The sequence below is a fragment of the Odocoileus virginianus genome, chromosome 17 (assembly GCF_023699985.2).
Source record: "Odocoileus virginianus isolate 20LAN1187 ecotype Illinois chromosome 17, Ovbor_1.2, whole genome shotgun sequence".
Classification (NCBI taxonomy): Eukaryota; Metazoa; Chordata; class Mammalia; order Artiodactyla; family Cervidae; genus Odocoileus; species Odocoileus virginianus.
In genome coordinates, this window is record NC_069690.1 from 29,011,403 (window position 1) to 29,038,108 (window position 26,706).

Here is a 26,706-nt window from a genome sequence, read left to right on the forward strand (position 1 = left end):
GTCTGTGGGAAAATCATCTTCCAGGAAACCAGTCCCTGGTGCCAAAAAGGTTGAGGACTGCTGCTCTAGACATCATCTTGTTCACGCAGTTTGATTTATTTGCAAGATGACTGAAGAGGAATCTTGGGAGAGGTCTGGTCATCAGTTAATTCAGTTCAGTTCAGTCTCTCAGTCGAGTCTAACTCTTTGTGACCTCATGGATGGCAGCACACCAGGCTTCCCTGTCCTTCACCAACTCCGAGAGTTTGCTCAAACTCGTGTCCATCGAGTTGGTGATGCCATCCCACCATCTCATCTTCTGTTGTCCCCTTCTCCTGCTGCCTTCAATCTTTCCCAGCATCAGGGTCTTTTCCAATGAGCCAGTTCTTTGCATCCTTTGGCCAAGTATTGGAGCTTCAGCCTCAGCATAAGTCCTTCCAACGAATATTCAGGACTGATTTCCTTTAGGATTGACTGGTTTGATCTTGCAGTCCAAGGGGCTCTCAAGAGTCTTCTCCAACACCATAGTTCAAAAGCATCAGTTTTTGGCACTCAGCTTTCTTTATGGTCCAATTCTCACATCCATACCTGACCACTGGAAAAACCATAGCTTTGACTCTATGGACCTTTATCGGCAAAGTAATGTCTTTGCTTTTTAATATGTTGTCTAAGCTGGTTATAGCTTTTCTTCCAAGGAGCAATCAATCTATTAATTGCTTATTTGCCATTTCTACTTCTTTGATCTATGGGAAGAACTGGCAAGTTAGGCCAGGTATTGTGTGATGAAAGGATTTGAAAGGTGTGCTCAGGTCAAAGGCAAGTAGAACATGGGGGTGCCTGGTTTAAAAAGTGAGTTACCGAATGTGTTTGTATGTGAGTTGCTCAGTCATGTCCAACTCTTTGTGACCCCATGGACTGTAGTGTTCCAGGCTAGTTACACTATAGCTTCGCTAAAGTGCCAAGAAAAGGGGTTTCCTGCTGAGGGCAATTTCCTGCAAGGAGCTGCTCATATAAAGGTCCCGGGGGCATGGAGGAGGGACCAGGTCCTGATGTCCTCCACTCTGAGCTGGGACGGAGGTCAGGCCCCTCCCCGGCTGACTCCCCTCTGGCTCCTCTCTTGCCTGTCCCCTCCCCCTTCTGGCCCTCTCTCCACACCTTAGCAAGGTCCCCTTTCCCATCCTTTCTTTCTCCTGACGTGCCTCCCTGACTGCTGAACTCCAGGGCAGGAGTTCCACACGGAGCAGGTCAGTGCCTTGATGACAAAGAAAACGGAAAACCCACTGGACGATTTCCACGGGCACCAGAAAGGTCTCTAGAGGTCATTTCATGCACCCCTCACACCTTATACGTGGGGGAGCTGAGGCTCGGGTACAAGTACATGGCTGCCTGAGGTCACCGTGGTGCCACTAGGCTGGGGTGGCCCTTTAGTCCGCTGGGGACACAGAGCGTGCGTTTCACGGGGCATTTATGTGTTGGGCCCCCGAGAGGACCGGGGCCCTCAGGGATCCCAAGGGTCACTGCATATGTCTCCCCTACCCCAGCCACTTTCTCCCTGACCTTCACTTACTGTTGAGTCTCCTTTTGTGCAGAAACACTCCTCACACTGACCCTACAAGCAGCCTCCTTTTGAAGAAGTGCCGAAGCCAGCCTCCCCACGAGAGGAGGTTAGTGGCCGGGCTGAGGAGAAACCCCCTTCTCACTCCTCACACTAGAACAGCCTCGCCCCACCCTCTGGAGTCTTAGCCACTGGATCACCAGGGAAGTCGCCAAATCATTTAATCTTGTACAAACCTGTGAAGTAAGTCCTTTTATCATCCCCATGTCGTAGATGAGAAAACCAAGGCACAGTGAAGTTAAATAAGCTCCTCGAGGCTACACAGTAGCCAGGGTTTGAATCCAGGGTTTGAATCCAGAGGGTCTGACTTCAGAGCCTGTGTCCTTAACCACTAGGCTATACCTCCTCCCCTGAAAATAAAACTCTTTGGAAATTGAAATAAATATTTGATAATATTAGTCTTAACACTAACGACACTATTTGAGTCTAGAAAGATTATTTTCTAGAATCCTATTATAATGATTTTATAATGTAAAAAGTACTTTGACTAGACAGTAAAAATTCATTGCCAAGAAAAAAGAGATGAGTATCGTATCCTTGGTTCTGAAAAATGCCAGATTCCCTTACTTGAAAATTCCCATCCATCACTTTAGTCACAGTCCAAACAAGTTTGTTCATTTGGCTTCTTAGCTGAAAGCATTTCAGAAGTAACAAGATGGCAGGAGGAAGGGTGCTTAGCAGTTATAAAAGTTGGAACAAGAAAGCTGCTATCCCAGGGGAAATAGAAAACGTAAAAAGGAGATGCAGGAACCCACAGGGCGGCTGCTCTGACATCAGACAAGAAGCGATTTGCCCCGCCCACAGCAGGAGCCCGTGTCTCTGTTCTGTTTTTGGCCATGCGGCATGCAGGATCTTAATTCTCTGACCAGAGATCAAATCCACGCCCTCTGCAGTATAAGCACAGAATCTTAACCACTGAACCTCCAGGGTTGCCCTCCATCACTCTTTCTGAAGCCCAGGTTTGTGTTTAAGACCCTATGGAATTACATTGAATGTGGTGTGGTACAGTCTGCTTTAAAGGGCAGGCAGTAAACCCAGACAGATGTGCAGAATGAGTGTTTATAAGGTAATAAATGTAATGATGGCAAAAGACAGGAAATAGTCCAGTTATCCATATGATAGAATGCTAAGGGTTATTACAAAGAATGAGGACATTCTGTATGAATTAAGCTGGCTCCATTTCCAAAATCTTTGTCGAGTGAGAAAAACATGATACAGAACAGTGTGTATAGTATGCTCCAAATTATGTCTTGTTTAAAAAGAGACATATAAAACTTTGCATACATATACACTCGCACATCTATGCTTATACATCCTAAGTATATCTCCGGCGGGGCAGGCAAGCAACAGCAGTCGCCCTTGGCAAGGGGAACCGGATGCCAAGAATGGGGGTGGAGAATGACTTAAACTTTTTTAAAATTATGAAATATTTCAAGTATGCGGAAAAGTACAGGCAAGAGTATAACAGATGCCCATGTACCCACCACCCAGGCTTCACAGATGTTAACATTCCTGTCATCTTGCTATGGATCTTAGCATTTTAAGTACAGCTAACATACCACCCCCAAGTCCTTCCCCCATCATGCCCTTGGAAACCAGACTAGGACCACTACGGCTGATGTGCCATCATTCCCAAGTTACGATTTTGGTAGATGTATGTAGCCATGGAGTACATGATGTTGTTGTTTGTTTTAAATTTTAAATATGTATCATATTATAACTTCCTTTGGCAACTTGCTTTTCTCATCCTTGTCTGTTTTAATGCATGTGGAGTGCTTCTTCACTGGTTTTCACTGCTGCATAGAATTCCCTTGTGTGACTAAATCACAGCTCATTTACCCATTCTCCTACTAAAATGCAACATAATTTTTCAACATTTTCCATTTATAAAATACTTTTTTAGTTATAATTGACATATAATACATGGTATGTGTTAAAGCACACAGTCTGATAAGTTTTTAAATGTTTACCCATCATGAAGCCATCACTATGATTGAAATAATGTACACTGCATCGCCTTGAGAGTCCCTCCCTCCCTCCCAACACCCCCCCGCCCTGCTCTGTGTCTAAGGCAACCGCTGGTCTGTTTCTGTCGCTACAGGTTAGTTTGCAATTTCTAGAATTTTATAGAATGGAATTGTCATACAATAGCCCTCTTTTTTTTGTCTGGCTCCTTTCACTCAGCTTGATTTTGAGATTTACTCATGTTGTTGAGGGTACAACAGTTTATTCTTTTCATTCCTGAATAGCAAGACAAAATATGTAAAACACTCAGAATGATTCCTAGCATCCAATAAATGCTCAGTAAATGGAAGCTGTTATTCCAACAACATTAAAATCCTTCTCAAATTTAAGTTATAAATATTATACAAAAATCCCTGAGCCCCAACTGCCAAAACAAAAGGAGCAGGAACAAACCCCTTTTGCTTGAAAAAAGACGTTTAGCATAAGCTATGCTAAAACAAAAATAATGTTTTTGGGGAAAATGTTCCAGCTTACAAATGGGCAATAACTTCACCCACCAGGTCAATTCACTGAGGTCTCCAGAGGGGTGTTTTACAGCTCACTCATCCTGCTAGTCCATCGGATGCCATTTTTCTCAAATCAGATGTTCTTTTATAGAGAAGGCAGCTGCTTGATATTCCCTGCATCTTTCCTCTCTTATTGCTTCCAGTTCTGGGGTCTCCATTGAGTACTTTTCTAAACAGATTCAAAACTCCTTCAAATGCAAACTGGGTTTGTGTTTCAAGGCATTCACATTGCTTATCAGTGTGGATAGCACATGCTTTATTTAAAGTTTTTACTATGGCAAGCCCCTGTATTATCAGTAATGCTTTTGACCGCAAGCAGCAGACAGCGTATTATAAAGAAACATCAGTCTGCCTACAATGGTCCGTATAGTCAAAACTATGCTTTTTCCAGTAGTCATGTGGATATGAGAGTTGGCCCATAAAGAAGACTGAGTGCCCAAGAATTGATGCTTTCATCTTGTGCTGGGGAAGACTATTGAGAGTCTCTTGGACTGCCAGGAGATCAAATCAGTCAATCCTAAAGGAAATCAGCCCTGAATACTCATTGAAAGGACTGATGCTGAGGCTGAAGCTCCAATTCTTTGGCCACCTGTGTGCTGCAATCCATGTGGTTGCAAACATGACTGAGCAACTGAACAACGACAAGCAGAAAATCAGATAATGACACAGAGATGTTTTTCATGCAACAAGAAGTCTTGAGGTAGGTAGTTGCTAATGCTACATCAATGGTTCACTGCCATTGATGCTATAATATCTATTATTCTCTTAGATGCTTCCTCAGGGTAGCAGAGTCTCTGCTGCTCCAGCCATCACATCCGCATTCCAAATGGAAAAAAAAAAACAAAAGATAAAGGGAAGAGTTAGTGCCCTTGTCAGGAAATGATAGCTCTCCAGGAATCCCACTGATTTATGTGTCTGTTCAAAATTGTGTCACATGGCCAGTCTAGCTGGAACATAACTTAGGAGAAGGAAGACGGAAATGATGCCCATCACGGATCTGATGACAGTCTATTTTTACAGAATGAGAAAATGAGGCTTAGAGGTCTTAAGTGACTTCCCTCAAAGTTGCATAGTGATTTAATAGCCAAGCTGTCTTATTTCATTGAGCTACTGTGTCCATCCACTTTGGTAAGTCATGCATCTACATTTCCATAACAGAATGTCAACTTTTCTTCCACTTGTCTAATATCTGGAGCAAATGTCTCTGCCTTTGACAGTAAGTAAAAGAGGTCCTTCACTTGTACAGTGAAACTCTCAGACTTAACCTGACCGCTTGCCAGCAGCTGTACCAATCGCAGTTAATAACCCTGGCATCTTAGCTGAGGAGGCGGATCTGTGTCCCTCTAGCTGCTCTAAACACCACAGACTCAGGGCCACTGCTCCCTTTCCCTTCACTGAGTTATCATCTAATGATCCACTCTTGGGTGTTTTTGAAGGTTAGGATGATCAAAAATAATTTAAGTTTTTAAAAAATACCTCCTATAAAAATCTAGGTTGAAGACTATGCCCATTTTGCAGCCCGATACACCTTTTATAAGTTTCCAGGATACATGCCCTTTAGAATTGAGCGCCTAAAATTAGTTTTCCTACAAAAGTAGAGATGGGTTTGTATCAGTGATCCGGGATGGCATGGCTACTGTAATTAAAAACAGATTGAGTTTTAAGCTTTCAAAGAGCCAGTTCATAAAGGACAGTGTGACCATTCTTATTTCATTACACTAACTATATCACCATGATTAGTGGCTCAAATAAGTTTCTTCTACTATATAGTTTGGAATCTCTCTTAGTCTTTTTCAGTTAGTCTGTTTTATGTCTATTGAAATAGCTTAAGCCTTTCCTCATTCATTTTGGAAATATAAGTCATTTTAAGAACTAAAGGAATTTGCAATGACCCATTGACAGGATAGTTTAGAAAGGGAAAAAGAGGAGTAAAGAACTGGGTCACAGCATCGATGGGCTTATATTTGCAGTGCGATGGGAGTGAGCCAAAGCAATGCTCGTCACAGTGCTGAATTCTCCTGACATCCAACTGCGACTTGAAGTATTAGCTCAACAAATATTTGAGTGCGTAATTACACTAATTAGATGGGAGCTCGGGTGTCTGAGTCCTTGTGTAAAACAAACCCATCACCTGTTCATTGAAAGTTTAAAGCTGGATGAGACCTTGAAAGATCTGATCAAACTCTCGACCTCAGAGGAGCATTACGTTATCAGATGGACAGCTCTCAGCACTTGCCTGAATATCTTCCAAAAAGGAGATGCTGTGAGGTGCTTAGTCGCTCAGTCACGTCCGACTCTTTGCAACCCCATGGATTGTAGCCTGCCAGGCTCCTCTGTCCATGGGGATTCTCCAAGCATGAATACAGGAGTGGGTAGCCTAGCCCTTCTCCAGGGGATCTTCCCGACCCAGGAGTCGAACCGGGATCTCCCACACTGCAAGTGAATTCTCTACCAGCTGAGCTACCAGGGAAGTCCAAAAGGAGATGACACGGGATTAAATCATCAAAGACTTACCATCTAGTAGGCAAGATGCTCTACTTCAAATGGGGATTCAAAACAAAGAAATTGAAAACAACACGTTTAAGACTATAGGGAAACCATCCCATAAATTTTAGCACCTCCAAATTATGGAATGCAATGCAGCAATTAAAAATCATGTTATAGTAGGTTAGGTATTATCATATAAAAAGGTTTGTAATACATGAAATGAAAAACAACATACACAGGCAGAATATACAGTGTAATTCCTATTGTGTAAAGGAAAAAAATCTAACAGAGCAAATACACTAGAGTGAAATAGACCAAAATATTGAAAGTTATGCTTACTGCTAGGTGATAGAATTATGGGCAATTTTCATTTTCATCATTATGATTCTCTATGCTTTCCAATCTTTATATAGTGAGTATGTATTATTTTATGATCATGCAAAACATGTTATTTTTTGAAAGAACAAATGAAGAGCCCTTATAATATAACTAAAATGTCTTAACATGTGAAAATTTGGATAATACTAAGGAAAAAGAGTTCAAACACAGAAATACAAATCAGGTCAATGCGAAGTGAAGACATGATTAATTATTAACGATCTCTGTCAAAAAAAACATGGTCAGGCAGAGCGTTAACTAAACCAGGGATTTCTGAAGGACAGGAGCCAGGTCATAGTAACGTTTCAGAAGCAGTGTGCTGTGGTGGGTACATAGTTGCCATAGTCAGGCAGACCTGGGTTAGAATCCTGACTTTTTCCTCAGTAGCTGGATGACTTTGAATAAAGTCCCTTTATTTCCCTAAAGCTCAGTTTTCTCTTTTGTTGAGAGATGTTTTTAAAGGTGATGATAATGCATGCTAGGGCTGCTCTGAAGGCTCAGTGATATGGTGCGTGTCACGTCCTCCACACAAACTCAGGTCCCTAGTGATGCCCAGCAAATGAATGACTGCAGGGCTCTGGTGCTCAGAGTCTGGAGGAATCCTGGGATGAGTGAGAAGGGCTCGCAAGGTCTCTCTTCCCCAGCCATGTGAAAGAAGCATCGGGATCAGTATCAAGAGCCCTGGGTTCTAATTCCAGCACCGCCTTTAGCCCATGTCAGCCTCTGTTTCCTTAGTTACAAAGGGAGTATGATAAACCTTTCTTTGCCTATTCATGGAGTTTGTTATCATATTAAGCCATGTATTCATTCTTTAATCAGTTTTTGAATACCTTCCTTTGTGATAAATAATATCCTAGGTGCTGGGGTTATGACAATGAGGAAAACAGAGAAAGATTCCTGGCCTTTTGGAGTTCATAATATGGAGGGACTGAAATAATAAAAAAGATGAGTAAGTAAGATATACAGGATATTAAGTGGTAATAAGTGTTAATGGAGGAAAACGAAGCTGAGGCCAGGAATAGGAGGTGGGGGGGTGGTTTAATTTGGGCTCAAGTGCCAGGGAAGGGCTTCCTAAGAAGATGGCATTTGAGTAAGTAAATGCCTGATGGAAGTGGGCAAACTTCTGGCATTTAGGAGAAAAGATTGCAGACAGAGGAAGCAGCCAGAGCAAAGACGCCACGGCCATGGGTGACTAGTGAGTCAGAAACAGGATGGTTGGAGCAGAGGGAGGGAAGGCAGCAGCAGTGGGAGAGAGAAGCCAACACGGAGTTTACCCTGGTAACCAGACGGGCTTCTGCTCCAAGTGAGATGGGACGCCGCTGGGGGTGTTAAGCATGGGACTGGCACAGTCTGATCTACATCTTACAAGGATACCTCCGCCTGCTGTCTTGAGAACACAGCACAGGAATCTAAGGGCAAAAGCAGGAAGATCGTTTGGAAGGATGTCACGGACCCCAGGTGGGGGAGTCAGTGGACGAGGATGGTAGCAGTGTTGCTGTTCACCCACTCAACTGTGTCTGACTCTTTGTGACCCTATGGACTGCAGCGCGCCAGGCTTCCCTGTCCTTCACCATCTCCTGGAGCTTGCTCAAACTCATGTCCATTGAATCATGATGCCATCCAACCATCTCATCCTCTGTCTCCCCTTTCTCCTCCTGCCTTCAGTCTTTCCCAGCATCAGGGTCTTTTCCGTGAGTCAGATCTTTCCATCACGTGGCCAAAGGATTGAACTTCAGCTTCAGCATCAGTCCCTCCAATGAATATTCAGGGTTGATTTCCTTTAGTATTGATTGGTTTAATCTCCTTGCAGTCCTAAGGACTCTCAAGAGTCTTCTCCAGCATCACAGTTCAAAAGCATCAATTCCTCGGCACTCAGCCTTCTTTATGGTCCAACTCTCTCATCCATATAATACTGGAAAAACCATAGCTTCGACTATACTGACCTTTGTAAGAAAAGTGACGTTTCTGCTTTTGAATACGCTGTCTAGGTTTGTCATAGCTTTCCTTCCAAGGAGCAGATGCCTTCCACTTCTGTTCTTCCATTTCTGCCTGGAAGCAGAACTCACTACAGTTTCATTCTAGATAAGACTTGGAGCAGAGGTCAGCCAAGAAGGGATCCAGTGTGCGTGCCTTTCCTGGGGAGGCCTCTCTTTTCTTAATCATCCTTTTGAGATAATCTGGTGTATTCTGAGCCCACTTCTTGCTAACTGACATGCTTTTCTCCTCAACAGTCCTGAAGTAGCATAAAAAGCTTAATCAACCCAAATTACAGGGTCTGCTTAATTCCAGGAGTTGATTTGAATATCATTGCTTCAGGAGGAGGAGAAACAAGTCTTCCTAAGGAGAGAATTTCCTATTAGAAGGACTGTTCACAGAAGCGTGTCCTTGGCAGCCCATTAATTATATTTCATTTTGACAGATCTTGTATATAGTTGTTATGTCTTAAGGGGGGTAGGAAGGTGTTGGGTGATTAATTGGTCGATAGTATATGTTAATTGCATGCTAATTAAATTTAAATTTAATTCCTATTTGGAACACTTAATTTAACTCAGGACCAGAAAATTAGAATATTCAAGCTTCTTAAAGGAACATGTCTTTCTATCTGTCACCTTCATATGTCTGTTGACACTTCCTCCTTGTTTACAAACTTGTTTTTCAAGGAAAGGGATGAGATGGTTCTTAGAGCCTCTAGCTGTAATAGTATTGGTTCTTGCAGTACATAAATATCTAATTGATTTATTGAAAAAAATATATATATACCCTGTTACTTAGATTTGCTCTAAACAAGTTCTGTCAGGCTGGGAAAATGTACTCTCTGATTCCTTCCCTCCGGCTGCATAATTGAAGAAGCAGCTCCAGGACAGAGTCTGTACTTAGTTTCTAGAAAGGCACTGAGATGCTCCACTACCCCAAGGCAGGGGGAGCGGGGCATTCATGATACTGGGGGCTTCTGGGAAATTCTCTGGGGCTGTTGTTTCTTCTCTCCCTCAGGGAAAACCCCGGGGTGGGGGAGCACTCTGAGAACACTGTTGACAAAATATCCAGTATTTCCTCTTTTACAGTCCAGGGGTAGAAGAGGCCTCTTTCCAGTTCTGAGATGGGGAACCACATCCTTCGTCTCCTCTTCTGTCCTAGGTAGAGAAGGTGTGTGTGTGTGCATGCGCGCGCACGCCCTAAGTCACTTCCGTCCTGTCCAACTCTTTGTGACCCTATGGACTGTAGCCCGCCAGGCTCCTCAGTCCATGGGGTTTACCAGGCAAGAATACTGGAGTGAATTGCATGCCCTCTTCCAGGGGAGGCCACACAGGTGCCACCTGGGAAGTCCACCTAGGATCTGGTTGTTTGCAGATTTCCTTGAGGGTAGAGTACTAGGCCTTGGGACTTCTGTTTTTAGTCTGCAAAGAAAACTGTGGACCTCAAGTGCAGTGGAAGGAACATGGGTTTTGAAGTTTAACTGATTTGGATCTGTAGCCTGGCACTACCTTAGACAAGTTAATTCATTCTTCTGAGTCTCAGTTCCGTCATTTGTGAAAGGGGTGATGGTTCTAATCTTGCAGCACTGTTTTAAGGCTTCAATGAGACCATAAATGTTTGTGCAAACCTAACTCTGCACACAGTCAGATGACCAAGGCCTGGGCGCTGCTGTCGCCACCCCTGCCTGATCATCACCCGCCTCCCCTTTGGTCCCATGGAGCTGCCTGCCCCTGGGAGCAGCTCTCACGTGCAAGCTGCACCGTGGCCCGTCCTTGACACTGGACTGTCTTAGAACTGGCCTCTGAGCTTTGGCCCTCCTTCCCTCACTAACTGGCTCTCTCCTCAGCTGTCCTGGAGAAGCCTCTGGAAAAGAAAGCCGGCAGGAACTACGGTCCCCCAGGCAATAAGAAGCTCATCTATTTCATTGACGACATGAACATGCCCAAGGTGGATGCCTATGGAACTGTGCAGCCTCACACGGTCATCAGGCAGCACCTGGACTACAGCCACTGGTAAGCGAGCAGATGGAGGGACTCGGCTGGGCAGGGGACAGGTCCAGGGCCGGTTTGTCCTGCTGGAGCTGCAGGTCTGAGCTCAGCTCTGGCACCAGAGAAGGCGCTGGTCAGAGAAGCTACTGAGCTCTTATTTAAGGGAAAATGCCTATCCTTTCTTCACCACTCAACTCTAAAGTCGCCTTCTTCAAGCTTTCAAGGCATGATTAACCAGGACCACCCCACCCCCCCACCCACACCCCACCTCCCGCTGTGGTTCTTTAGCACTGAGCAGGGCCTTTGATGAGAACACCTAACATGTGCCTTAAATCCGTTAATTAATATTTTAAAATTTCTTTTTAATTGGAGGATCATTGCTTTACCATATTGTGTTGGTGTCTGCCATGTATCAACATGAATCAACCATAGGTGTACACATGTCTCCTTCGTCTTGAACCTCCCTCCCACCTCCCACCCCATCGTACCCGTCTAGGTGGTCACAGAGCATCTGACTTGAGCTCCCTGCGTCACACAGAGAATTCCCACGGGCTACCAATTTTATACATGGCAACGGGTATGTTTCCGTCCTGCTCTCTCGATTCGTCCCACCCTCTCCTTCACTCACTGCGTCCACAAGTCTATTCTCTGTGTCAGCCTTTGTCTCTCAGAACATCTCACAGGCTCCATTGTTATCTCCTGCAAGTGTATCATTTTTAACAGCAAAAGGTCTAAACCTTTTTGCCATTTTCTTACCAGAAAGAAAAAAAAAAAAAAAACAAGTCAGTGATTTGAGGCAACTCTGGCTTACCATCCCACCTCACACTGAATCCAGTAAGACCTTCCTGGAAATTCTACTGCATTGCCTTCATATGGTCACCTTTCTGCTCCCAGAAATAGCCGCTCCATGCTTCTCTCTCTCCAAGCTTGCCACCCAGCCTCCGCTGATGACCACACCCAGTACCTCCGTCTCTAGCTTCCATGTCTATATAACTTACCTGCCTCCCTGTGCCTCCCCCCACCGCATCTTCCCTGAGGCTTAACCACCCACCAGCATCTTTGCGTCCACTCTTTCCACCTCTGAAATCTCACTTCATCTGTTAGTCCCTCCTCAGTGCCTTCACATCAATATTTAAACTTGCATGAATTTAGCTAGTGAAGTGAAAGTCTCTCAGTCCTGTCCGACTCTTTGCGGCCCCATGGACTATATGGTTCATGGGATTCTCAAGGCCGGAGTACTGGAGTGGGTGGTCTTTCCCTTCTCCAGGGGATCTTCCCAGCCCAGGACTTGAACTGGGGTCTCTTGCATTGCAGGCAGATTCTTTACCAGCTAAGCTATCTGTGTTCAAAAATATCATTTTCTGACTACTGCTCTGTCTCCCTCTGTGTTACCAGATTACCTCCCCAGTTTCCAATTCCTTATCTCCCACTCACTCCTCCAGCCATAATGATTGGGTTTCTGTTTCCTCTACTTTACTGTTCTTACTCAATAACTGTATCTTTATTATGACGTCTAACAGACCCCATTGGGTCACCATCTTTCTTATTTTCCGTACTCATTTGATGTGGTTGACTGCTCTGTCCTTTTGGAAATCCTGGCTTTCTGCGTACCACACACCCTTGATTTCCTCCTACATCTTTCACCATCTTTGTGGTCTCTTCTTCCTGTTCTACTTCCATAGACATGGTATCCCTTAAGAATTTGTCCTCAGCTCTTTTATCTTTTATCTACCAGTGGATCTAGTCTTTTTTTACCTCTCGAACACATGGGTGATTGGGCACATCCCAGCTCACCTTCACAACACGCTTTCCTGCCTGAGCCCTCACTCGTCTCTCACCTGTGGCTTCTGACTGTTCCAGGTATGATCGAAACAAACTGTCCCTGAAAGAGGTGATGAATGTCCAGTATGTTTCCTGTATGAACCCCACCGCGGGCAGCTTCACCATCAACCCCCGGCTTCAGGTATGGGGGGGGAACTGTGACCTCGGGGTCTTAAACACCGCCTTCCAGGCTGGTGTCACTCATCTCTATGGGATAATTGGCTCTCCACCCATCCAGCCTCTTTACATGGTGAATCATACAGGATGTGGACTCGCGTTTCCAGGGAGACCAAAAAACACCTCAACCCAGACCCCCTGAAGATTTTTTTTCTTTTTTTTATAATTAACTTCCACGGGAGCATAGTTGATTTGCAGTGTTGTGTTGGTTTCTGCTGTGCCGCAAAGTGGATCAATTTTACATACACACACACACACACACACAGCCATGCACATGCACACGCACACACACCCACTGTGTTTTAAATTCTCTCCCCATATAGGTCATTACAGAGTGTTGAGTAGATTTCCCTGTGCTGTACAGTAGGTCCTTACTATCTGTTTATATATTGGAGTGTGTGTATATATCAATCCCAATCTTCCAGTTTATACCTCGCTCCCATTGCCCCCTCGGTAACCCTGAGTTTATTTTCTCCATCTGTGACTCTTATTTCTGTTTTGTAAATAAGTTCACTTGTACCACTTTTTAAAGAAGCCTTTCGAGCCAGATGGAATCATCAGGTTCGTCTAATTCAGCCTGGCCTTCAGAATGAGAGAACTTCAGAGAGGTGAATGACCCTCCCGAGGTCACGTGCATTCTCAGTATCACATTCAGATTTGGACCCAGAGTCCAGGTTCCCTTCTCTTCCTGCTATGCCACGCTGACATCTTTGACCAGAGGTCCAAAGCCCTTCATTCATTCTTGGCTCAACTAAGTTTGGGTTTAATGTGAGAAGTGTGGCCAGAATGTAGAATTCAAAGCCCTTCTAAGAATTCTTGACCACTGTACCCAAATCCAGAAGAGATGTTTTCTGTTCTGTGACCACAGAGGGTAACTCGTGGTCTCCTCCCTGTGGCTCTCATTTTCCCGAGCAGCGTCACTTCAGCGTGTTCACCCTCTCCTTCCCGGGAGCAGACGCCCTGTCCTCCATCTATAGCGCCATCCTGACTCAGCACCTCAGGCTGGGGAACTTTCCGGCAGCGCTGCACCAGAGCGTCCCCCAGCTGCTCCAGCTGGCCCTCACCTTCCACCAGAAAATCGCCACCACGTTCCTTCCCACAGCGATCAAATTCCACTACATCTTCAACCTCAGGGACTTCGCCAACATTTTCCAGGTGAGTCCGACCTCTCCGAGACACCTTCGGAGGCTTGACAATGACCCTGTTCCCTCCATCCTTGGCCAAACTCTTCGACGAAGGCAGGGTCCTTATGGGGTGATGAACATATAAGTAAACGGAGTACCATGGGATCTGTGTGGGTCTATTCAACAGCTATTCTGGCTTCCCTGGAGACTCAGTGGTAAAGAATCCACTTGCCAATGCAGGAGACACATCGATCCCTGGTCTGGGCAGATCCCACATGCCTCAGAGCAGCTAAGTCCATGCACCAGGTGCCGCAGCTACTGAAGGCTGAGTGCCCTAGAGCCTGTGCTCCAAGACGAGAGAAGTCACCACAGTGAGAAGCCCAAGCACCTCTACTGGAGAGTAGCCTCTACTCTCTGCAACTAAAGAAAAAGCCCTTGCAGTGACCAACATCCAGCACAGCCACAAATTTGTAAAATATAAAATTCTGTTAGTCAATTGAATTACTTCTCAGTAAACCGAATGCATTTTTTGAGTTGGTTCCTTCAAGCTGAATATGGCTCAGCATTTCAAAGATAATGTTATCTTATTCAGCCTAGGAAAAAGAGTGGCACAGAAGAAAGATAAAAATATTTTGCAGGCCCTGTTGGTCCACCCATCTTTCTTGAGATGCAAGAGAACGTCCCCCAAACCATGCAGGAGGGCTCTGCCTCCTATAGAGGCCATGTGGTACTGCTCCTAAGACACCATCTTCCAGCCCGTGGGATGCCTCAGTCCTTAAAACTCTGGGTTCTTTCCCAAGTCAAAACCATTTCAGGATAGTGATGCTCTTCTAACTAGGGATGGCCTGTGTCTACCTGGTGCTTCCAATTGCTTGGCCCCTCACTATCAAAACATCCAGAGGGCAGCACAGCAAACTCGGCCCCTTCTTCCCCTTGCTCAGGTAACCCATCCTCACATCATGGGTCCATAACCCTCCCATCCTGGAGGAGAATCTGCAGAAACTACTTCTCAGAGGGACCCCTCTCCAGGACAGCTCTGAGCCATTTTTGAGGGAAAGTGCCTTTTATACCAAGCAGAGGCCACACCTGTAGGGAAATGTCAACTTGACCAGGGAGCAAGGCTTGACCCTCCATGGGGAGCACATTGATCATTACTCAGGGTGAGGAGCTGACTCATTGGAAAAGACCCTGATCCTGGGAAGGACTGACGGCAAAAGGAGAAGTGGGTGGCAGAGGATGAGATGGTTAGATAGCATCACCAACTCAATAGACATGAATTGGAGCAAACACCGGGAGATAGTGGAGGACAAGAGAGCCTGGTGGGCTATAGTCCACGAGGTTGCAAAGGGATGGACATGACTTAGTGACTGGGCAACAGCAACACTCAGGGCACTACCTGTGCAGGGAGGACTCTGGGAAAACTCAGACTAGCAAAGGTCCAGACATTGAGGCCATAGGGCTTGTGGGTTCCATGGTCGTAAGGAGCAGAAACCCACTGAACATTAGTTCGGTGATCTGAGAGCAGCGTTCCCAAAAGGCTCACCCAGAGGGTGGACCACTGAGCCCTATAGCCAGGCCAAGTCTCTGAGAGCACGTGTGAGCTGACCCAGGATGGTGCTTCTGGGTCACGTGCCTCCAAACATTTACTTATCAACTTGTAAATGAGGAAACAGACCCACAGAACTTACGCTGATTTGCCTAAGGGCACACAGCCAGCCAGAGAAGAAACTGGAATAGAACCTAGGTCTCCAGGTCCCCCTCCCACCATGCCATTCTGTCCTCACCCATCCTTTTGATGAAACAGCCTAAAACAGTTAAGGCAGCAAGAAGGACCCAGCTCCATGGCCCTCAGCCCTGGACAATGGCAATGTTTGAGCATCTCCACCCTCCTCTCCCATTTATCAAGTATTAATTGAGAAAGACTTTTTAAAAATGTTGTTTATTTATGTGTTTATTTTTGGCTGCTCTGGGTCTTTGTGGCTGCTCTCGGGCTTTCTCTAGTGGCGGCAGGCGGGGGCTGCTGTCTAATTGTGGCGCACGGGCTTCTCGCTGCGGGGGCTTCTCCTGTTGCTGAGCACAGATGCTGGAGCAGAGCCTGTGGGGCACACGCGCTTAGTTGCCCCACAGCACGGGGGCTCTTCCTGGACCGAGGATTGAACTTGTGTCTTCTGCTTTGGCAGGTGGATTCTTAACCATTGGACTACCAGGGCAGGCACTTTTTTTTTTTTTTTAATCACACAAGCCATCTCTTAAATCTCACTGAATCGGAATGAGACACAGGTGTCACTGTCTGCATTTTCCAAATGAACAAAAAGGAGTTAAGTCGTTAGATCAAATTCCCGTTGCTCGTAGTGGCAGAATGAAAGGGAGAAGAAGCATCAGGTCTCCCTCACACAATGCACTGGGCCGGCTCCTGCCTGGACAGCGCCTTGTCACCTGTGCGACCTGAAATTCATACTCACAACAGCCCTTTGGGATGCACATTATTATCCCAATTTAATAAAGGCTGGGAGAAGTTGCCAGCTCATAGATGACAGCATGAATGCTCGGGGAGGTAGAAAGGTACACACGGTGTTGGTGCAATAACAAGTAGGCGGGAATGGGCCTCAGAGATGTCGCCAAGCCACAAGATCGGGGAGGGAACTTTGAGATCAGAGAGGATCTTTATAAAAGGTCCAACTTCAGTCTGTAATAAAGCTGGCATTTATTGAGCCAGTCCTATGCCCTCTGCATCTGTTAGCTAGTGATTGAATCCTCAGGACAACCACTTCAGGTGCAACACTGATCGCTTCCAATTTGGAAATGACAAAACTGTGTCACAGGCAAGTCAGTAGCTCGAGTATGTTCGCATAACTGCCAAGCAGAAGCCTCGTATCCCAGATGAGTGTGGGGGCCAGCTCTCTTGTGTGGGGATTCAGGCTGCCAAGGTGTCCTGAGGAAGGAGGGTCCCAGTTCAGCCTGTGTTAGGTCCTCCCTGGTCAGGGAGGAACTAGGAGGAGAGGTATGGTGCGGGGCTAAGTCTGTTTCTTTTCCAGACTCAGCCAGCCTGAGTAGCGACCCCCAGGCTCTATGTCTGAGCCCGACCACTGCAGCCTGCCCGCTGTCAGCTCCCAGCCCCAAATGTGGGAAGTGCACCCCCACTGGAGAACTGCCTCCGTCCATCCACGCAGCCCCTCACCCTCCTCCTCCAGAACGGAGTTTTAAGCCCACAGCTTGGCTACAGCCTCCCCCTCCTACCCCTTTCCCAGACCGCTTGCCTAAAGGCCTGACAGGAGAGCTGTAAGGAGGGTTGAAAGCCCCCAAGGAGACAGGCGCTGTCTGGAGAACATGCCGTTTTCCTCCATCCAGCTTGATCCAAGTTTCCATCATTCAGCCCTTCTCTGCGCTTCACTCACTCTGTCCAGGATCCGGACGTCAGGACAGAACTTGATCGTGCTCTGAGCAGAAATCATTAAGCATTCCCATCTCAGTGCTACACAAAACTGTCTGAGTTGGTACAAAGTTTGTCCTTGACACGCTCTCATCGACTCAGCCCTTAATTGTCAGTCAGCCTGAGCATCCGGCTGTAACGGGGCTTGTAAACTTCAGCTGATGGCTCTCCTCTCTCCCAGAGTCAGCTCTGGTGGCAGGCCTCCTTCTCCACCGTCCACACCTCACACGGGGCTGGTACCCAGGAGATTCAGGAAGCCGACAGGGGCCGAGATGTATGTGTGGGAGGGGCCGAAGGGACCTAGTGAGATTTCTTTCTTTTTCTAAAATAAACTTTTTTTTAAAGTCTCACATCCAAGTCGAAAAGCGCCAAAGTCATGGCGCTCAAAGTCAAGCTCAGTTAATTGTCACAAAGTCATCACAGCTACGTAACCATAACTCAAGTCAAGAACTACTTTCCCAATAAATATATTTAAAAAAACAGAAGTATGTTCCCAGCATCCCTGAAACCCCTCATTTTTCTTTCTTCTGTTTACCCTTAAAAAAAAAAAATGGAGCTTTTCTTTTAATTGTACTTACCTGTTTATTTGGCTGCATTGGGTCTTTGTTGCTGCATGCAGGCTTCCTCTAGTTGTGGTGCAGTGACTTCTCATTGTGGTGACTTCTCTTGTTGCAGTTCATGAGCTCCAAGTTGTGCAGGCTTCAGTAGTTGTGGCTCTTGAACTCTAGAGCATGCGGTCAGTAGTTGGCGGCAAACCACTTTAGTTGAGCCATGGCATGTGGGATCTTCCCAGACCAGAGACAGAGCCTGGGTCTCCTGCTTTAGCAGATGGATTCTTAACCACTGGGCCACCAGGGAAGTTCTCCACTCACTCTTTTTCTCCTCCTCTCAGAGCTAAAATACTGTCTGAACTTCTAACCCCATACATTATTTCAGCCTATTTTGGGACTTTATATAAATGCAAATTGTATGGTAAATATGCTTGTGTACCTTTGTTCAGTATTATGTTTGCACCTATATACACAATCATGCCATTGGGAAAAATGAATCATAGTAACAATTTCTTTCTTTCTGACCCTTAAACCTTCCCATTGCTTTTTCTTACCTGCCACCACAAGGAATAGACATTGGGAGAGTGGCCTTTCACAGCATTCCTAATTTTAAGCGAAAAGCTTTACAATAGTTGGCTGTTAAGTGTGATGCTTACTATAGATTTTCGTGGATGCTCTTTACCAGTTTAAGAAAATTTCTTTCAATTTATAGTTTACTAAGAGTTTTTTTATCATGAATATATGTTAAAACTTAAATGATTTTTCTATATCTGTTGAAATCATTATATCTATTTTTTTTTCTCCTTTTTTCTGGAAATGGGATAAATTATGTTGATTGTTTTTGAGCAATCAACCCAACTTAGTTGTTAACATGGTGAACTTACTTTATTTTCTGGATTCCATTCATTATTTTTTTCTCTATAATGTTTGCATCTATATTAATGTGATTTTCCTATCATTTTTCTTTCTTCCAGTGTTCTAAGGTTATGAAGTCCTCATAAAATGCATTGGGAATTGTTTTCTCTGTTTCTACTCTCAGGAAGATTTTTTAAGACACTGTATTGTGCCTTCCTTAAATGTCAGAAGAATTTAATGATGAAACCATCTGGAGTTTTTTTGTGAAAGATTTTCCATTATAAATTCCATTTTTTAAGTACATATTAGGCAACTCACATTTTCTACTTCTTTTTGCATCAGTTGTGGTCAGATGTCAGTGTCATCAGCTTCTAATTTATTAGCATAAAATTGTTTATAGTGTCTTGTTGTTATCTTTTAAGTATCTGTTTTATCTGACATGTGCTCTGTTTTTTTGTTCTGGCTATTGATTATGTGTACCTTCTCTGTTTTTCTCTTTTTATCTTCAATCAGCCCTGCTAGAGAGTAGGGCTAATTGTGCTAGTCTTTTCAAAAGAAACCGAAAAAGAGAAGTATGTCAATATTATGTGTTTGATTTTATTGGTTATCTCTATTTGATACATTTTAGTATGCAAATTTATTAAGATTTGCTCTTCTCTTTAAAATCTCTTTCTTCCTAGTTACTCTAGGATCGGGGTGAGTTTGTTCTTGTTCTTCTATCTTCTTGACATGGCTACTTAGATCATTAATTGTCAGCCTTTCACCTCTTGTTATGACCAGATCATCATGCCATGCAGGTGAATCTGAGCATCATTCTGTCTGTAGTGAGAGTGTTAGTTGCTCAGCTGTGTCTTGACTCTGTTGACCCAATGGACTGTAGCCCACCAGGCTCCTCTGTCCATGGATTTCTCCAGGCAAGAATACTGGAGTGGGTGGCCATTCCCTTCTCCAGGGGAATCTTCCCAACCCAGGGATTGAACCCAAGTTTTCCTCATAGCAGGCAGATTCTTTACTATCTGAGCCACCGGGGAAGCCCATTCTGTCTGTAATGACGTACAATTAAAGGACTCCTTTTCTTGTAAGACAAGACAGAAATCAGTGAGAGCAAACAAGGCATTGATGAGTTTTAAGTTATAGGATTTGAAGTTGTCAAGAGGCTCTGATCTCAGCGGTCTCCATTTTTCCATAAAGAAGCTTGGAGCATTGGCCAATAATAACAGGCGAGTGATGGAAATTTGAAAAGAATAGTAAATATTTAGAATGATCCCTGAGGTATATAGGAAGGAGAACTTACTAGAGATGAATAGCTAGATTGCTGACCTGTAAAAGTTAGCTATATTCCTTCCAGCCCTCTGTTGTCCTTCTGATTTGAAGAAACAGTCATCACCCAGATTCGCTTTCAAAATGGCACTTATAGAGTTGAAATACAGCAGAGAAGCCTCCTCACCCATTCCTGTGGTGATTTGGAAAGTAGTGGTTGAAATTCCAGGATCTCAGGTCAGACAGACCTGGCTTCAAAGCTGTGTGGTTTTGAACTAAGGCCACTTATTACCCTATACCATAGAGCATGCACTTATACCATAGAGCATGCTTTCTTTCTTTCTGAATCGCACCCTTCACCTTATGCTGAATGACTTGTAAAAATCACTTTGTGGGTTCATCATGGTGGTTAAATGAGCTTTGTCTGGCAGAACATCTAGTTCAGTGCCTGTTGCATAACTGGTTTCCATCAATAGTAACTGTTGAAGTTTTAAGTTGCTATTCATGTTATTTTTGTTGCTGTTTATTCTCCTTATAGGGTATTCTCTTCTCCTCCGTGGAATGTGTCAAGTCCACACAGGACCTAGTAAACCTCTATCTGCACGAATCGAATAGGGTTTATCGGGATAAGATGGTGGAAGAGAAGGACCTTGATCTTTTTGATAAGATCCAGGTAGATGTGGTCAAGAAAATTTTTGATGTGAGTATTGCCCTGTGAATTTATGCTTACATCTGAAAAAGAATGGTGATTATGCAAGGATCACCCAAATGACAAAAATCTAGCCCTTAAATTGAAGAAAATCATGTTTAGGTAAAGAAAGAAAGTCTGTCCTTAGTGTGACAAAGTGGAAAATTCTGGAGCAAGAAGAGACACAAATTAACCATAGAATCTCGGTGTTGTGAGGTCTGTGAAGACCATCTGACCATATCCTTGTCTTTTCCTCAAATTGGTTATCCCAGCTGACACACCAGCATCCTTGGAAATTCACAGTCTTGTCTCTGCAGAGCCAGCCACTTTGGAACTGCTATTGGTTGGAAATTTGGAACAAGTTTGAAACTTGGAACATTTGGAACAACTCTAAAGACTGAAGATTTATTTAAATAGTGATTCAAAATTTATTTCCTGGGTTATTCCTCTGCTGTTGAACAGCATGCTAATCACCCCCTTCCCAAGTGAGTCCTCCAGTCTGAACCTTAGAAGGAAAGAGTGGCAGGTGGAACAATTGCTCATGCTGACATAAACTCTTCCTGATGCATTAGAAAGCCTGTTCTTTCTTGGACTCACTTTCATAACAATCTCCACCTCTCAAAATCTCAAATATTTTGGTTTTGATAAGTAAACAATTCCCTTCTGGATTAAAAAAGAATAGCTGTCCTTTTGAAACTTCAAGGATAGCTTGGTAGTGACGAGACAAAGACTCCCTATCTTTTAAGTCAGTGGAGTTGTACTGGGTATTTTATTTTCTTATCCATAATAAGGTTTGTCTCCACTTTGTGTGGAACCAGACCCAAGAGTCGGTCAGGAGGGTCCTTGCCCGTGTATCTCATCACCAGGACCTCGAAGAGACTGTGGAGCAGACCCGAAGCCTGAACGTGTATTGCCATTTTGCACACGGTATCGGGGAGCCCAAGTACATGCCCGTCCAGTCGTGGGAACTTCTGACCCAGACTCTGGTGGAGGCCCTGGAGAACCACAACGAAGTCAACACAGTGATGGACCTGGTGCTCTTCGAGGACGCCGTGCGCCATGTGTAAGTGTGGTTCTCCTCTTGCCTTTCTTCAGCTGTCTCCCCTTCCCAGTGTGAGGTCTCACGGGGGCATTTGAGGACACCTAGATAAAACCAGGAAAGCAGCTACTGCTTCTGCCATGAAGGTCAAGGTGGCGGCTGGTAGAGCAGCTTCTGCCGCTGACCTTGGGGGGCAGGGTCGTGTTAAACTCTGGAGGAATGGTACTTGTTTACATGGTTGCCGCTTACAGTCCTGGTCCTGACCACAGTGACAGAATGGGAGGTCATCAAACAAGGCAGCAGAAGGGCTGAGGACCTCCATTCCCAACCCACCCTCGTCCAGTGAGATCGCAAGTTTTAAGTGCACACGTGTTTCAAAAACTAACTGTCCTTTTAAGTCTTCCTGTCCAGTGAATGGGCTTCCCAGGTGGCTCAGTGGTAAAGAATCACCTGCCAATGCAGGAGACACAGGTTCCATCCCTGGATCGGGACGATCCCCTGGGGAAGGAAATGCAACCCACTCCAGTATCCTTGCCTGGGAAATCCCATGGACAGAAGAGCCTGGTGGGCTACAGTCCGTGGGGTCACAAAGAGTCAGACATGACTTAGTGACTGAGTGCGCCCTGAGCACGCGGGCTATCAAGTAAACCACGGAGAATGGTCTCCAAACCTCCCAGACAGTCTGTACTCACACCTGAGCTGCATTTACCACCCCTCCTGCCTCCTACAATCTCTCCACCCCGCCCCCTGCTGCCCAGCAAAATCCACTTAGTTTTCCACCTCCCTGAACTTCCTCACTGATGAATTCTTACTGAGACCTAACTGATCCCTAGGTTGAGGAAAGTGTTTTTTTCTTCCCCCTTCTATATGCCCCAGGGGCCTGGAAAGAGGTGGGGACCCTCCTTCTCCCCTACTCCATGCCGGTGACATTTCTCTGCACCGATCAATATAGTGAGAAGCACAGGTCACTAAGCTTCTGGGCACCACTGCACACAGCGCCCAGGATGAAGTCTCTACACACTTTCCCAGGAACCCAGAGGCCCGGCCAAGAGCCAGGCCCGAATTCAGGTCCTCGTCCGGCCACTGATGGCTAGTAGTTCTCTGCAGAGGACACGGCTGCCCCAAGCCTCAGTTTGCTCCTCCAGAAAGTAAGGATTTTTGAAAGTCCTGCCTGTCGAGGGCTTTGCGCTGCCTGAGAGTCGCTGAGATTAGAGACTTTGTCTTTTTGCTGTTGTTTTCTTTCCCTGAAAGCACCTTTTCTCTCCTACCAACTTCCTAAACCATTCCAGCACATTCTTGTTCTGCTTTGTCTCAAAGCTTCACACTAGATTGTTCCTCCTGCTTTTGGCATAATCTTTGTCTTTTTCTTTGTTCTTTTGCTCTGATGTATGTTTTTCTGCCTCCTCTTCTTCCTCTTAGAATCACTTCTTGTTTATTAACAAAAAAAAGGAATTTCTCTCCTGCCCCTTCTTTTGTGCATCTTATTGGTTCTCTCTCTCTCTCTCGTGTGTGTGTGTGTGTGTGTGTGTGTGTGTGTGTGTGTGTCCAGTCTTCAATAAGCCAGTTTCCTCCAGCTGTGCTGCGGTACATCTTCAGCTTTTGTTTTTAATCTCCCAGAAGCTCAGTAATGGGCTTAACTCAGACTGCCTTGGTTTTCTAGCCCAGGCACCCTTTAGAATATTGATCTTCCTTTTAGATTTTGTGATTTAAATGCAGAGTCCTTTGCCCTCGTCAGAGGTTGTTAATGAATCCCCCAGCTGGCATCCGATGCTGACAGTTGCAGACTTCACCATTCTTCTTTGAAAGCTTCAGCTCTAATGATGCATTTCCACTTAGCTATCGAATAGCATGGACCATGCTGAGCTGACTTCAGGCCTTCCAGAATAGAGCTGGGTGTTGGGCGGCCCACAGAACTTACTTGAGTTTCTCCTTCCCCTTGCCTGACTCTCTCCTCATCAATTTATCCCTTGTTGTGGTAAAGTTGCTCAGTCATGTCCGACTGTTTATGACCCCATGGACTGAAGCACGCCAGGCCTCCCTGTCCATCACTGTCACCCTGAGTTTGTTCAAATTCATGTCCACAGAGTCAGTGATGCCATCCAACCATGGCATTGTCCATGGTTGTCATCCCCTCCTCCTCCTGCCCTCAGTCTTTCCCAGCATCAAGGTCTTTTCCAATGAGTTGGTTCTTTGCATCAGGTGGCCAAAGTATTGGAGCTTTAGCATCAGTCCTGCCAATGAATATTCAGCATAGATTTCCTTTAAGATTGACTGGTTTGATCTCCTCGCTGTCCAAGAGGCTCTCAAGAGTCTTCTCCAGCATCACAGTTTGAAAGCATCAATTCTTCAAAGCTCAGTCTTCTTTAAGGTCCAACTCTCACATCCATACATAACTTCTGGAAAAACCATAGCTTTGACTATCCAGACCTTCAATGACAAAGTGATATCTCTGCTTTTGAATATGCTGTCTAGGTTTGTCTTATCTTTTCTTCCAAGGAGCAAGCGTCTTTTAACTTCATGGCTGCAGTCACCATCTGCAGTGATTTTGGAACCTAAGAAAATGTCACTGTTTCCATTTTTCACCATCTATTTACCATGGGATCAGATGCCATGATCTTAGTTTTTTGAATGTTGAGTTTTAAGCCAACCTTTTCACTCTCCTCTTTCACCTTCATCAGTTTATCCCTGACCCCGTCCCCCGCCTTTTTTTGAATCTGAAGAGAGAGCCTGGACATTTCAGCACCATCATTTCTCCTTTTGTCACCATAGGCAACTGCTTTCTCGTGTAGACACAAAGCAGATGATTCCTTGCAACTTCTTCACCCCCAAATGTGATGCTTAGTATAAGGTCTGGGGTGTTCTGCTTCAATTTAACAAAATTTTCTTGAATCCCTTCAATGCGCTAGCACTATAGAGAAAGCAAGCTGGGTAAACACACTCGTCAGATGTCTAGAAACTCTGGTTTAATAATGGATGAGGAGAAGTATGCATCTGTCTGATACAAGATAGAGTATCAAAACTGAGTAATTATAAATAGAAAAGTAAAATCATAAAATGAGCTAAGATAGGTCAGTAAAAGTCTCCTGAATATTTGTGGTATTGAGTGCTCAGTCATGTCCAACTCTTTGCAACCCCATGGACTGTAGCATTCGAGGCTCTTCTGTCCGTGTATGTGTGTGTGTGTGTGTGTGTGTGTCTAGTCTTCAGTAAGCCAGTTTCCTCCAGCTGTGCTGCCGTACATCTTCAGCTTTCGTTTTCTTGCCTGCAATTTTCCAGGCAAGAATACTGGAATGGATTGCCATTTCCTTCTCTAGGGGATCTTCCTGATCCAGGGATTGAATTCCAGTCTCTTTCCTCTTCTGCATTGGCACACAGATTCTTTACCACTGGGGCACCTGGAAAGAATATTTAGGGGAATAAAATGTCACTAGATAAATTTAGTGACATACGACCCCTTCACAGTGGCTGCATCACTGTGCTATCCATCCCCAAATATACGGGCTTAATTTTCAAATTCAACTAATACAATCTGACATATTCTTATGCTCCAATATAGTAGACTCAACCTTTGACTACTTCCACCTAAGAAGAAATTGGTGCCACCATAATGGGGTGGGGGAGTGCGGTTTTTCAGCATTTATCAAAAGCCGTGAAAACTGTCTCACTCGGAATTCATCCTGTGCACATAATTAGAGATCTAACCCCAGGCCCTTCCTGTTGCCATCACAGACCCCCTCCTGGCGGCCTTGGGCTCTTCCTCCACCACCTGTGCTTCGCCTGAGGCTTTGGCTTAAAGCAGAGTAGGGAGACTTTAGTCCAGTCGGGCCAGAGGCGAGGCCAAGCTTGGGGACCATTGTCAACTACAAATTGGTGCTTGCCAAGGGCATTCGCCCTCTGCCTCTGCGGAGATTGAACCCTGTGCTGTTATAGCTGTGGACCTTCAACACTCCCTGAAGGGAGTCCAGGTTAGAGAGTGAGGCACTCTGTGCCCCAGGAAACGGGTGGAACTGGCCTTTAGATAAATATTTTCAGAAATTGATTTCATAATCCCAATCCTTGCATCACCTCTTATCTAGAAAAGCACTAAATCCCTTCACGGTGACATCAGCTCCTCAAGACTAGCAGAAAACCTTTCGTAAAGTAAGCCCCGGATTGCTCTGAACTCCCTCTTCACCAAGATCTTATGTATCGGCCTCTCCCCGCGGCCTCTTTGGAGCAGTCTCTCAGAGCTGCTGTCTCCTGAGCTGCAGTCCTCATTTTGCCCCAAATAAAACTTAACTTGCAACTCTCACCTTATGCATCATTTCTTAGTCAACACCTCTTAACTGAGTTTTCCCAAGCTCAGCCCAGGATGTGCCTGCAAGGGTTTCAGCTCCCCCCAGACCATTCCACCTGCTTCTGACGGAGGGCAATCTGATCGAAGCCCTGTGTCTCTGCTTCCCTCTCAGCTGCCACATTAATCGCATCCTGGAGTCCCCTCGGGGAAACGCTCTGCTGGTCGGCGTGGGGGGTAGTGGCAAGCAGAGCCTGACTCGGCTGGCGGCTTTCGTCAGCTCCATGGACGTATTCCAGATCACGTTGCGGAGAGGCTACCAGATCCCGGACTTCAAGGTAGGAGGGCCGGCGGCTGCAGGAGGAGACCCAGCCTCTCCCGAGCTGCCCAGACGCTCCCTGTCACCCTGCGTTAGCTCTTCGGCTCCCTCGCCCAGAACCTCCCCTTCGCGGTCTGTCCACCTTCTTCTTAGACTCTGGGCTGGTGCATGGAGGGGCTCATTAGACCCTGCCTGAGAACCTGGCCTTCCCAAGCTC

The 26,706-nt window shown here is 45.4% G+C and overlaps 1 protein-coding gene across 6 annotated transcripts in view; it reads left to right on the forward strand.

Moving 5' to 3' along the window:
• DNAH9 (dynein axonemal heavy chain 9) overlaps window positions 1-26,706 on the forward strand; it is a 281,176-nt gene that overhangs the window by 139,419 nt on the left and 115,051 nt on the right. For all 6 annotated transcript variants that reach the window (XM_070479111.1, XM_070479112.1, XM_070479113.1 and 3 more), the window contains 6 exons: window positions 10,811-10,976; window positions 12,813-12,915; window positions 13,866-14,105; window positions 20,709-20,870; window positions 21,725-21,921; window positions 26,346-26,508. In XM_070479111.1, the coding sequence (XP_070335212.1) occupies window positions 10,811-10,976; window positions 12,813-12,915; window positions 13,866-14,105; window positions 20,709-20,870; window positions 21,725-21,921; window positions 26,346-26,508 (1,031 nt within the window). The remainder of the gene's footprint in view (window positions 1-10,810; window positions 10,977-12,812; window positions 12,916-13,865; window positions 14,106-20,708; window positions 20,871-21,724; window positions 21,922-26,345; window positions 26,509-26,706) is intronic.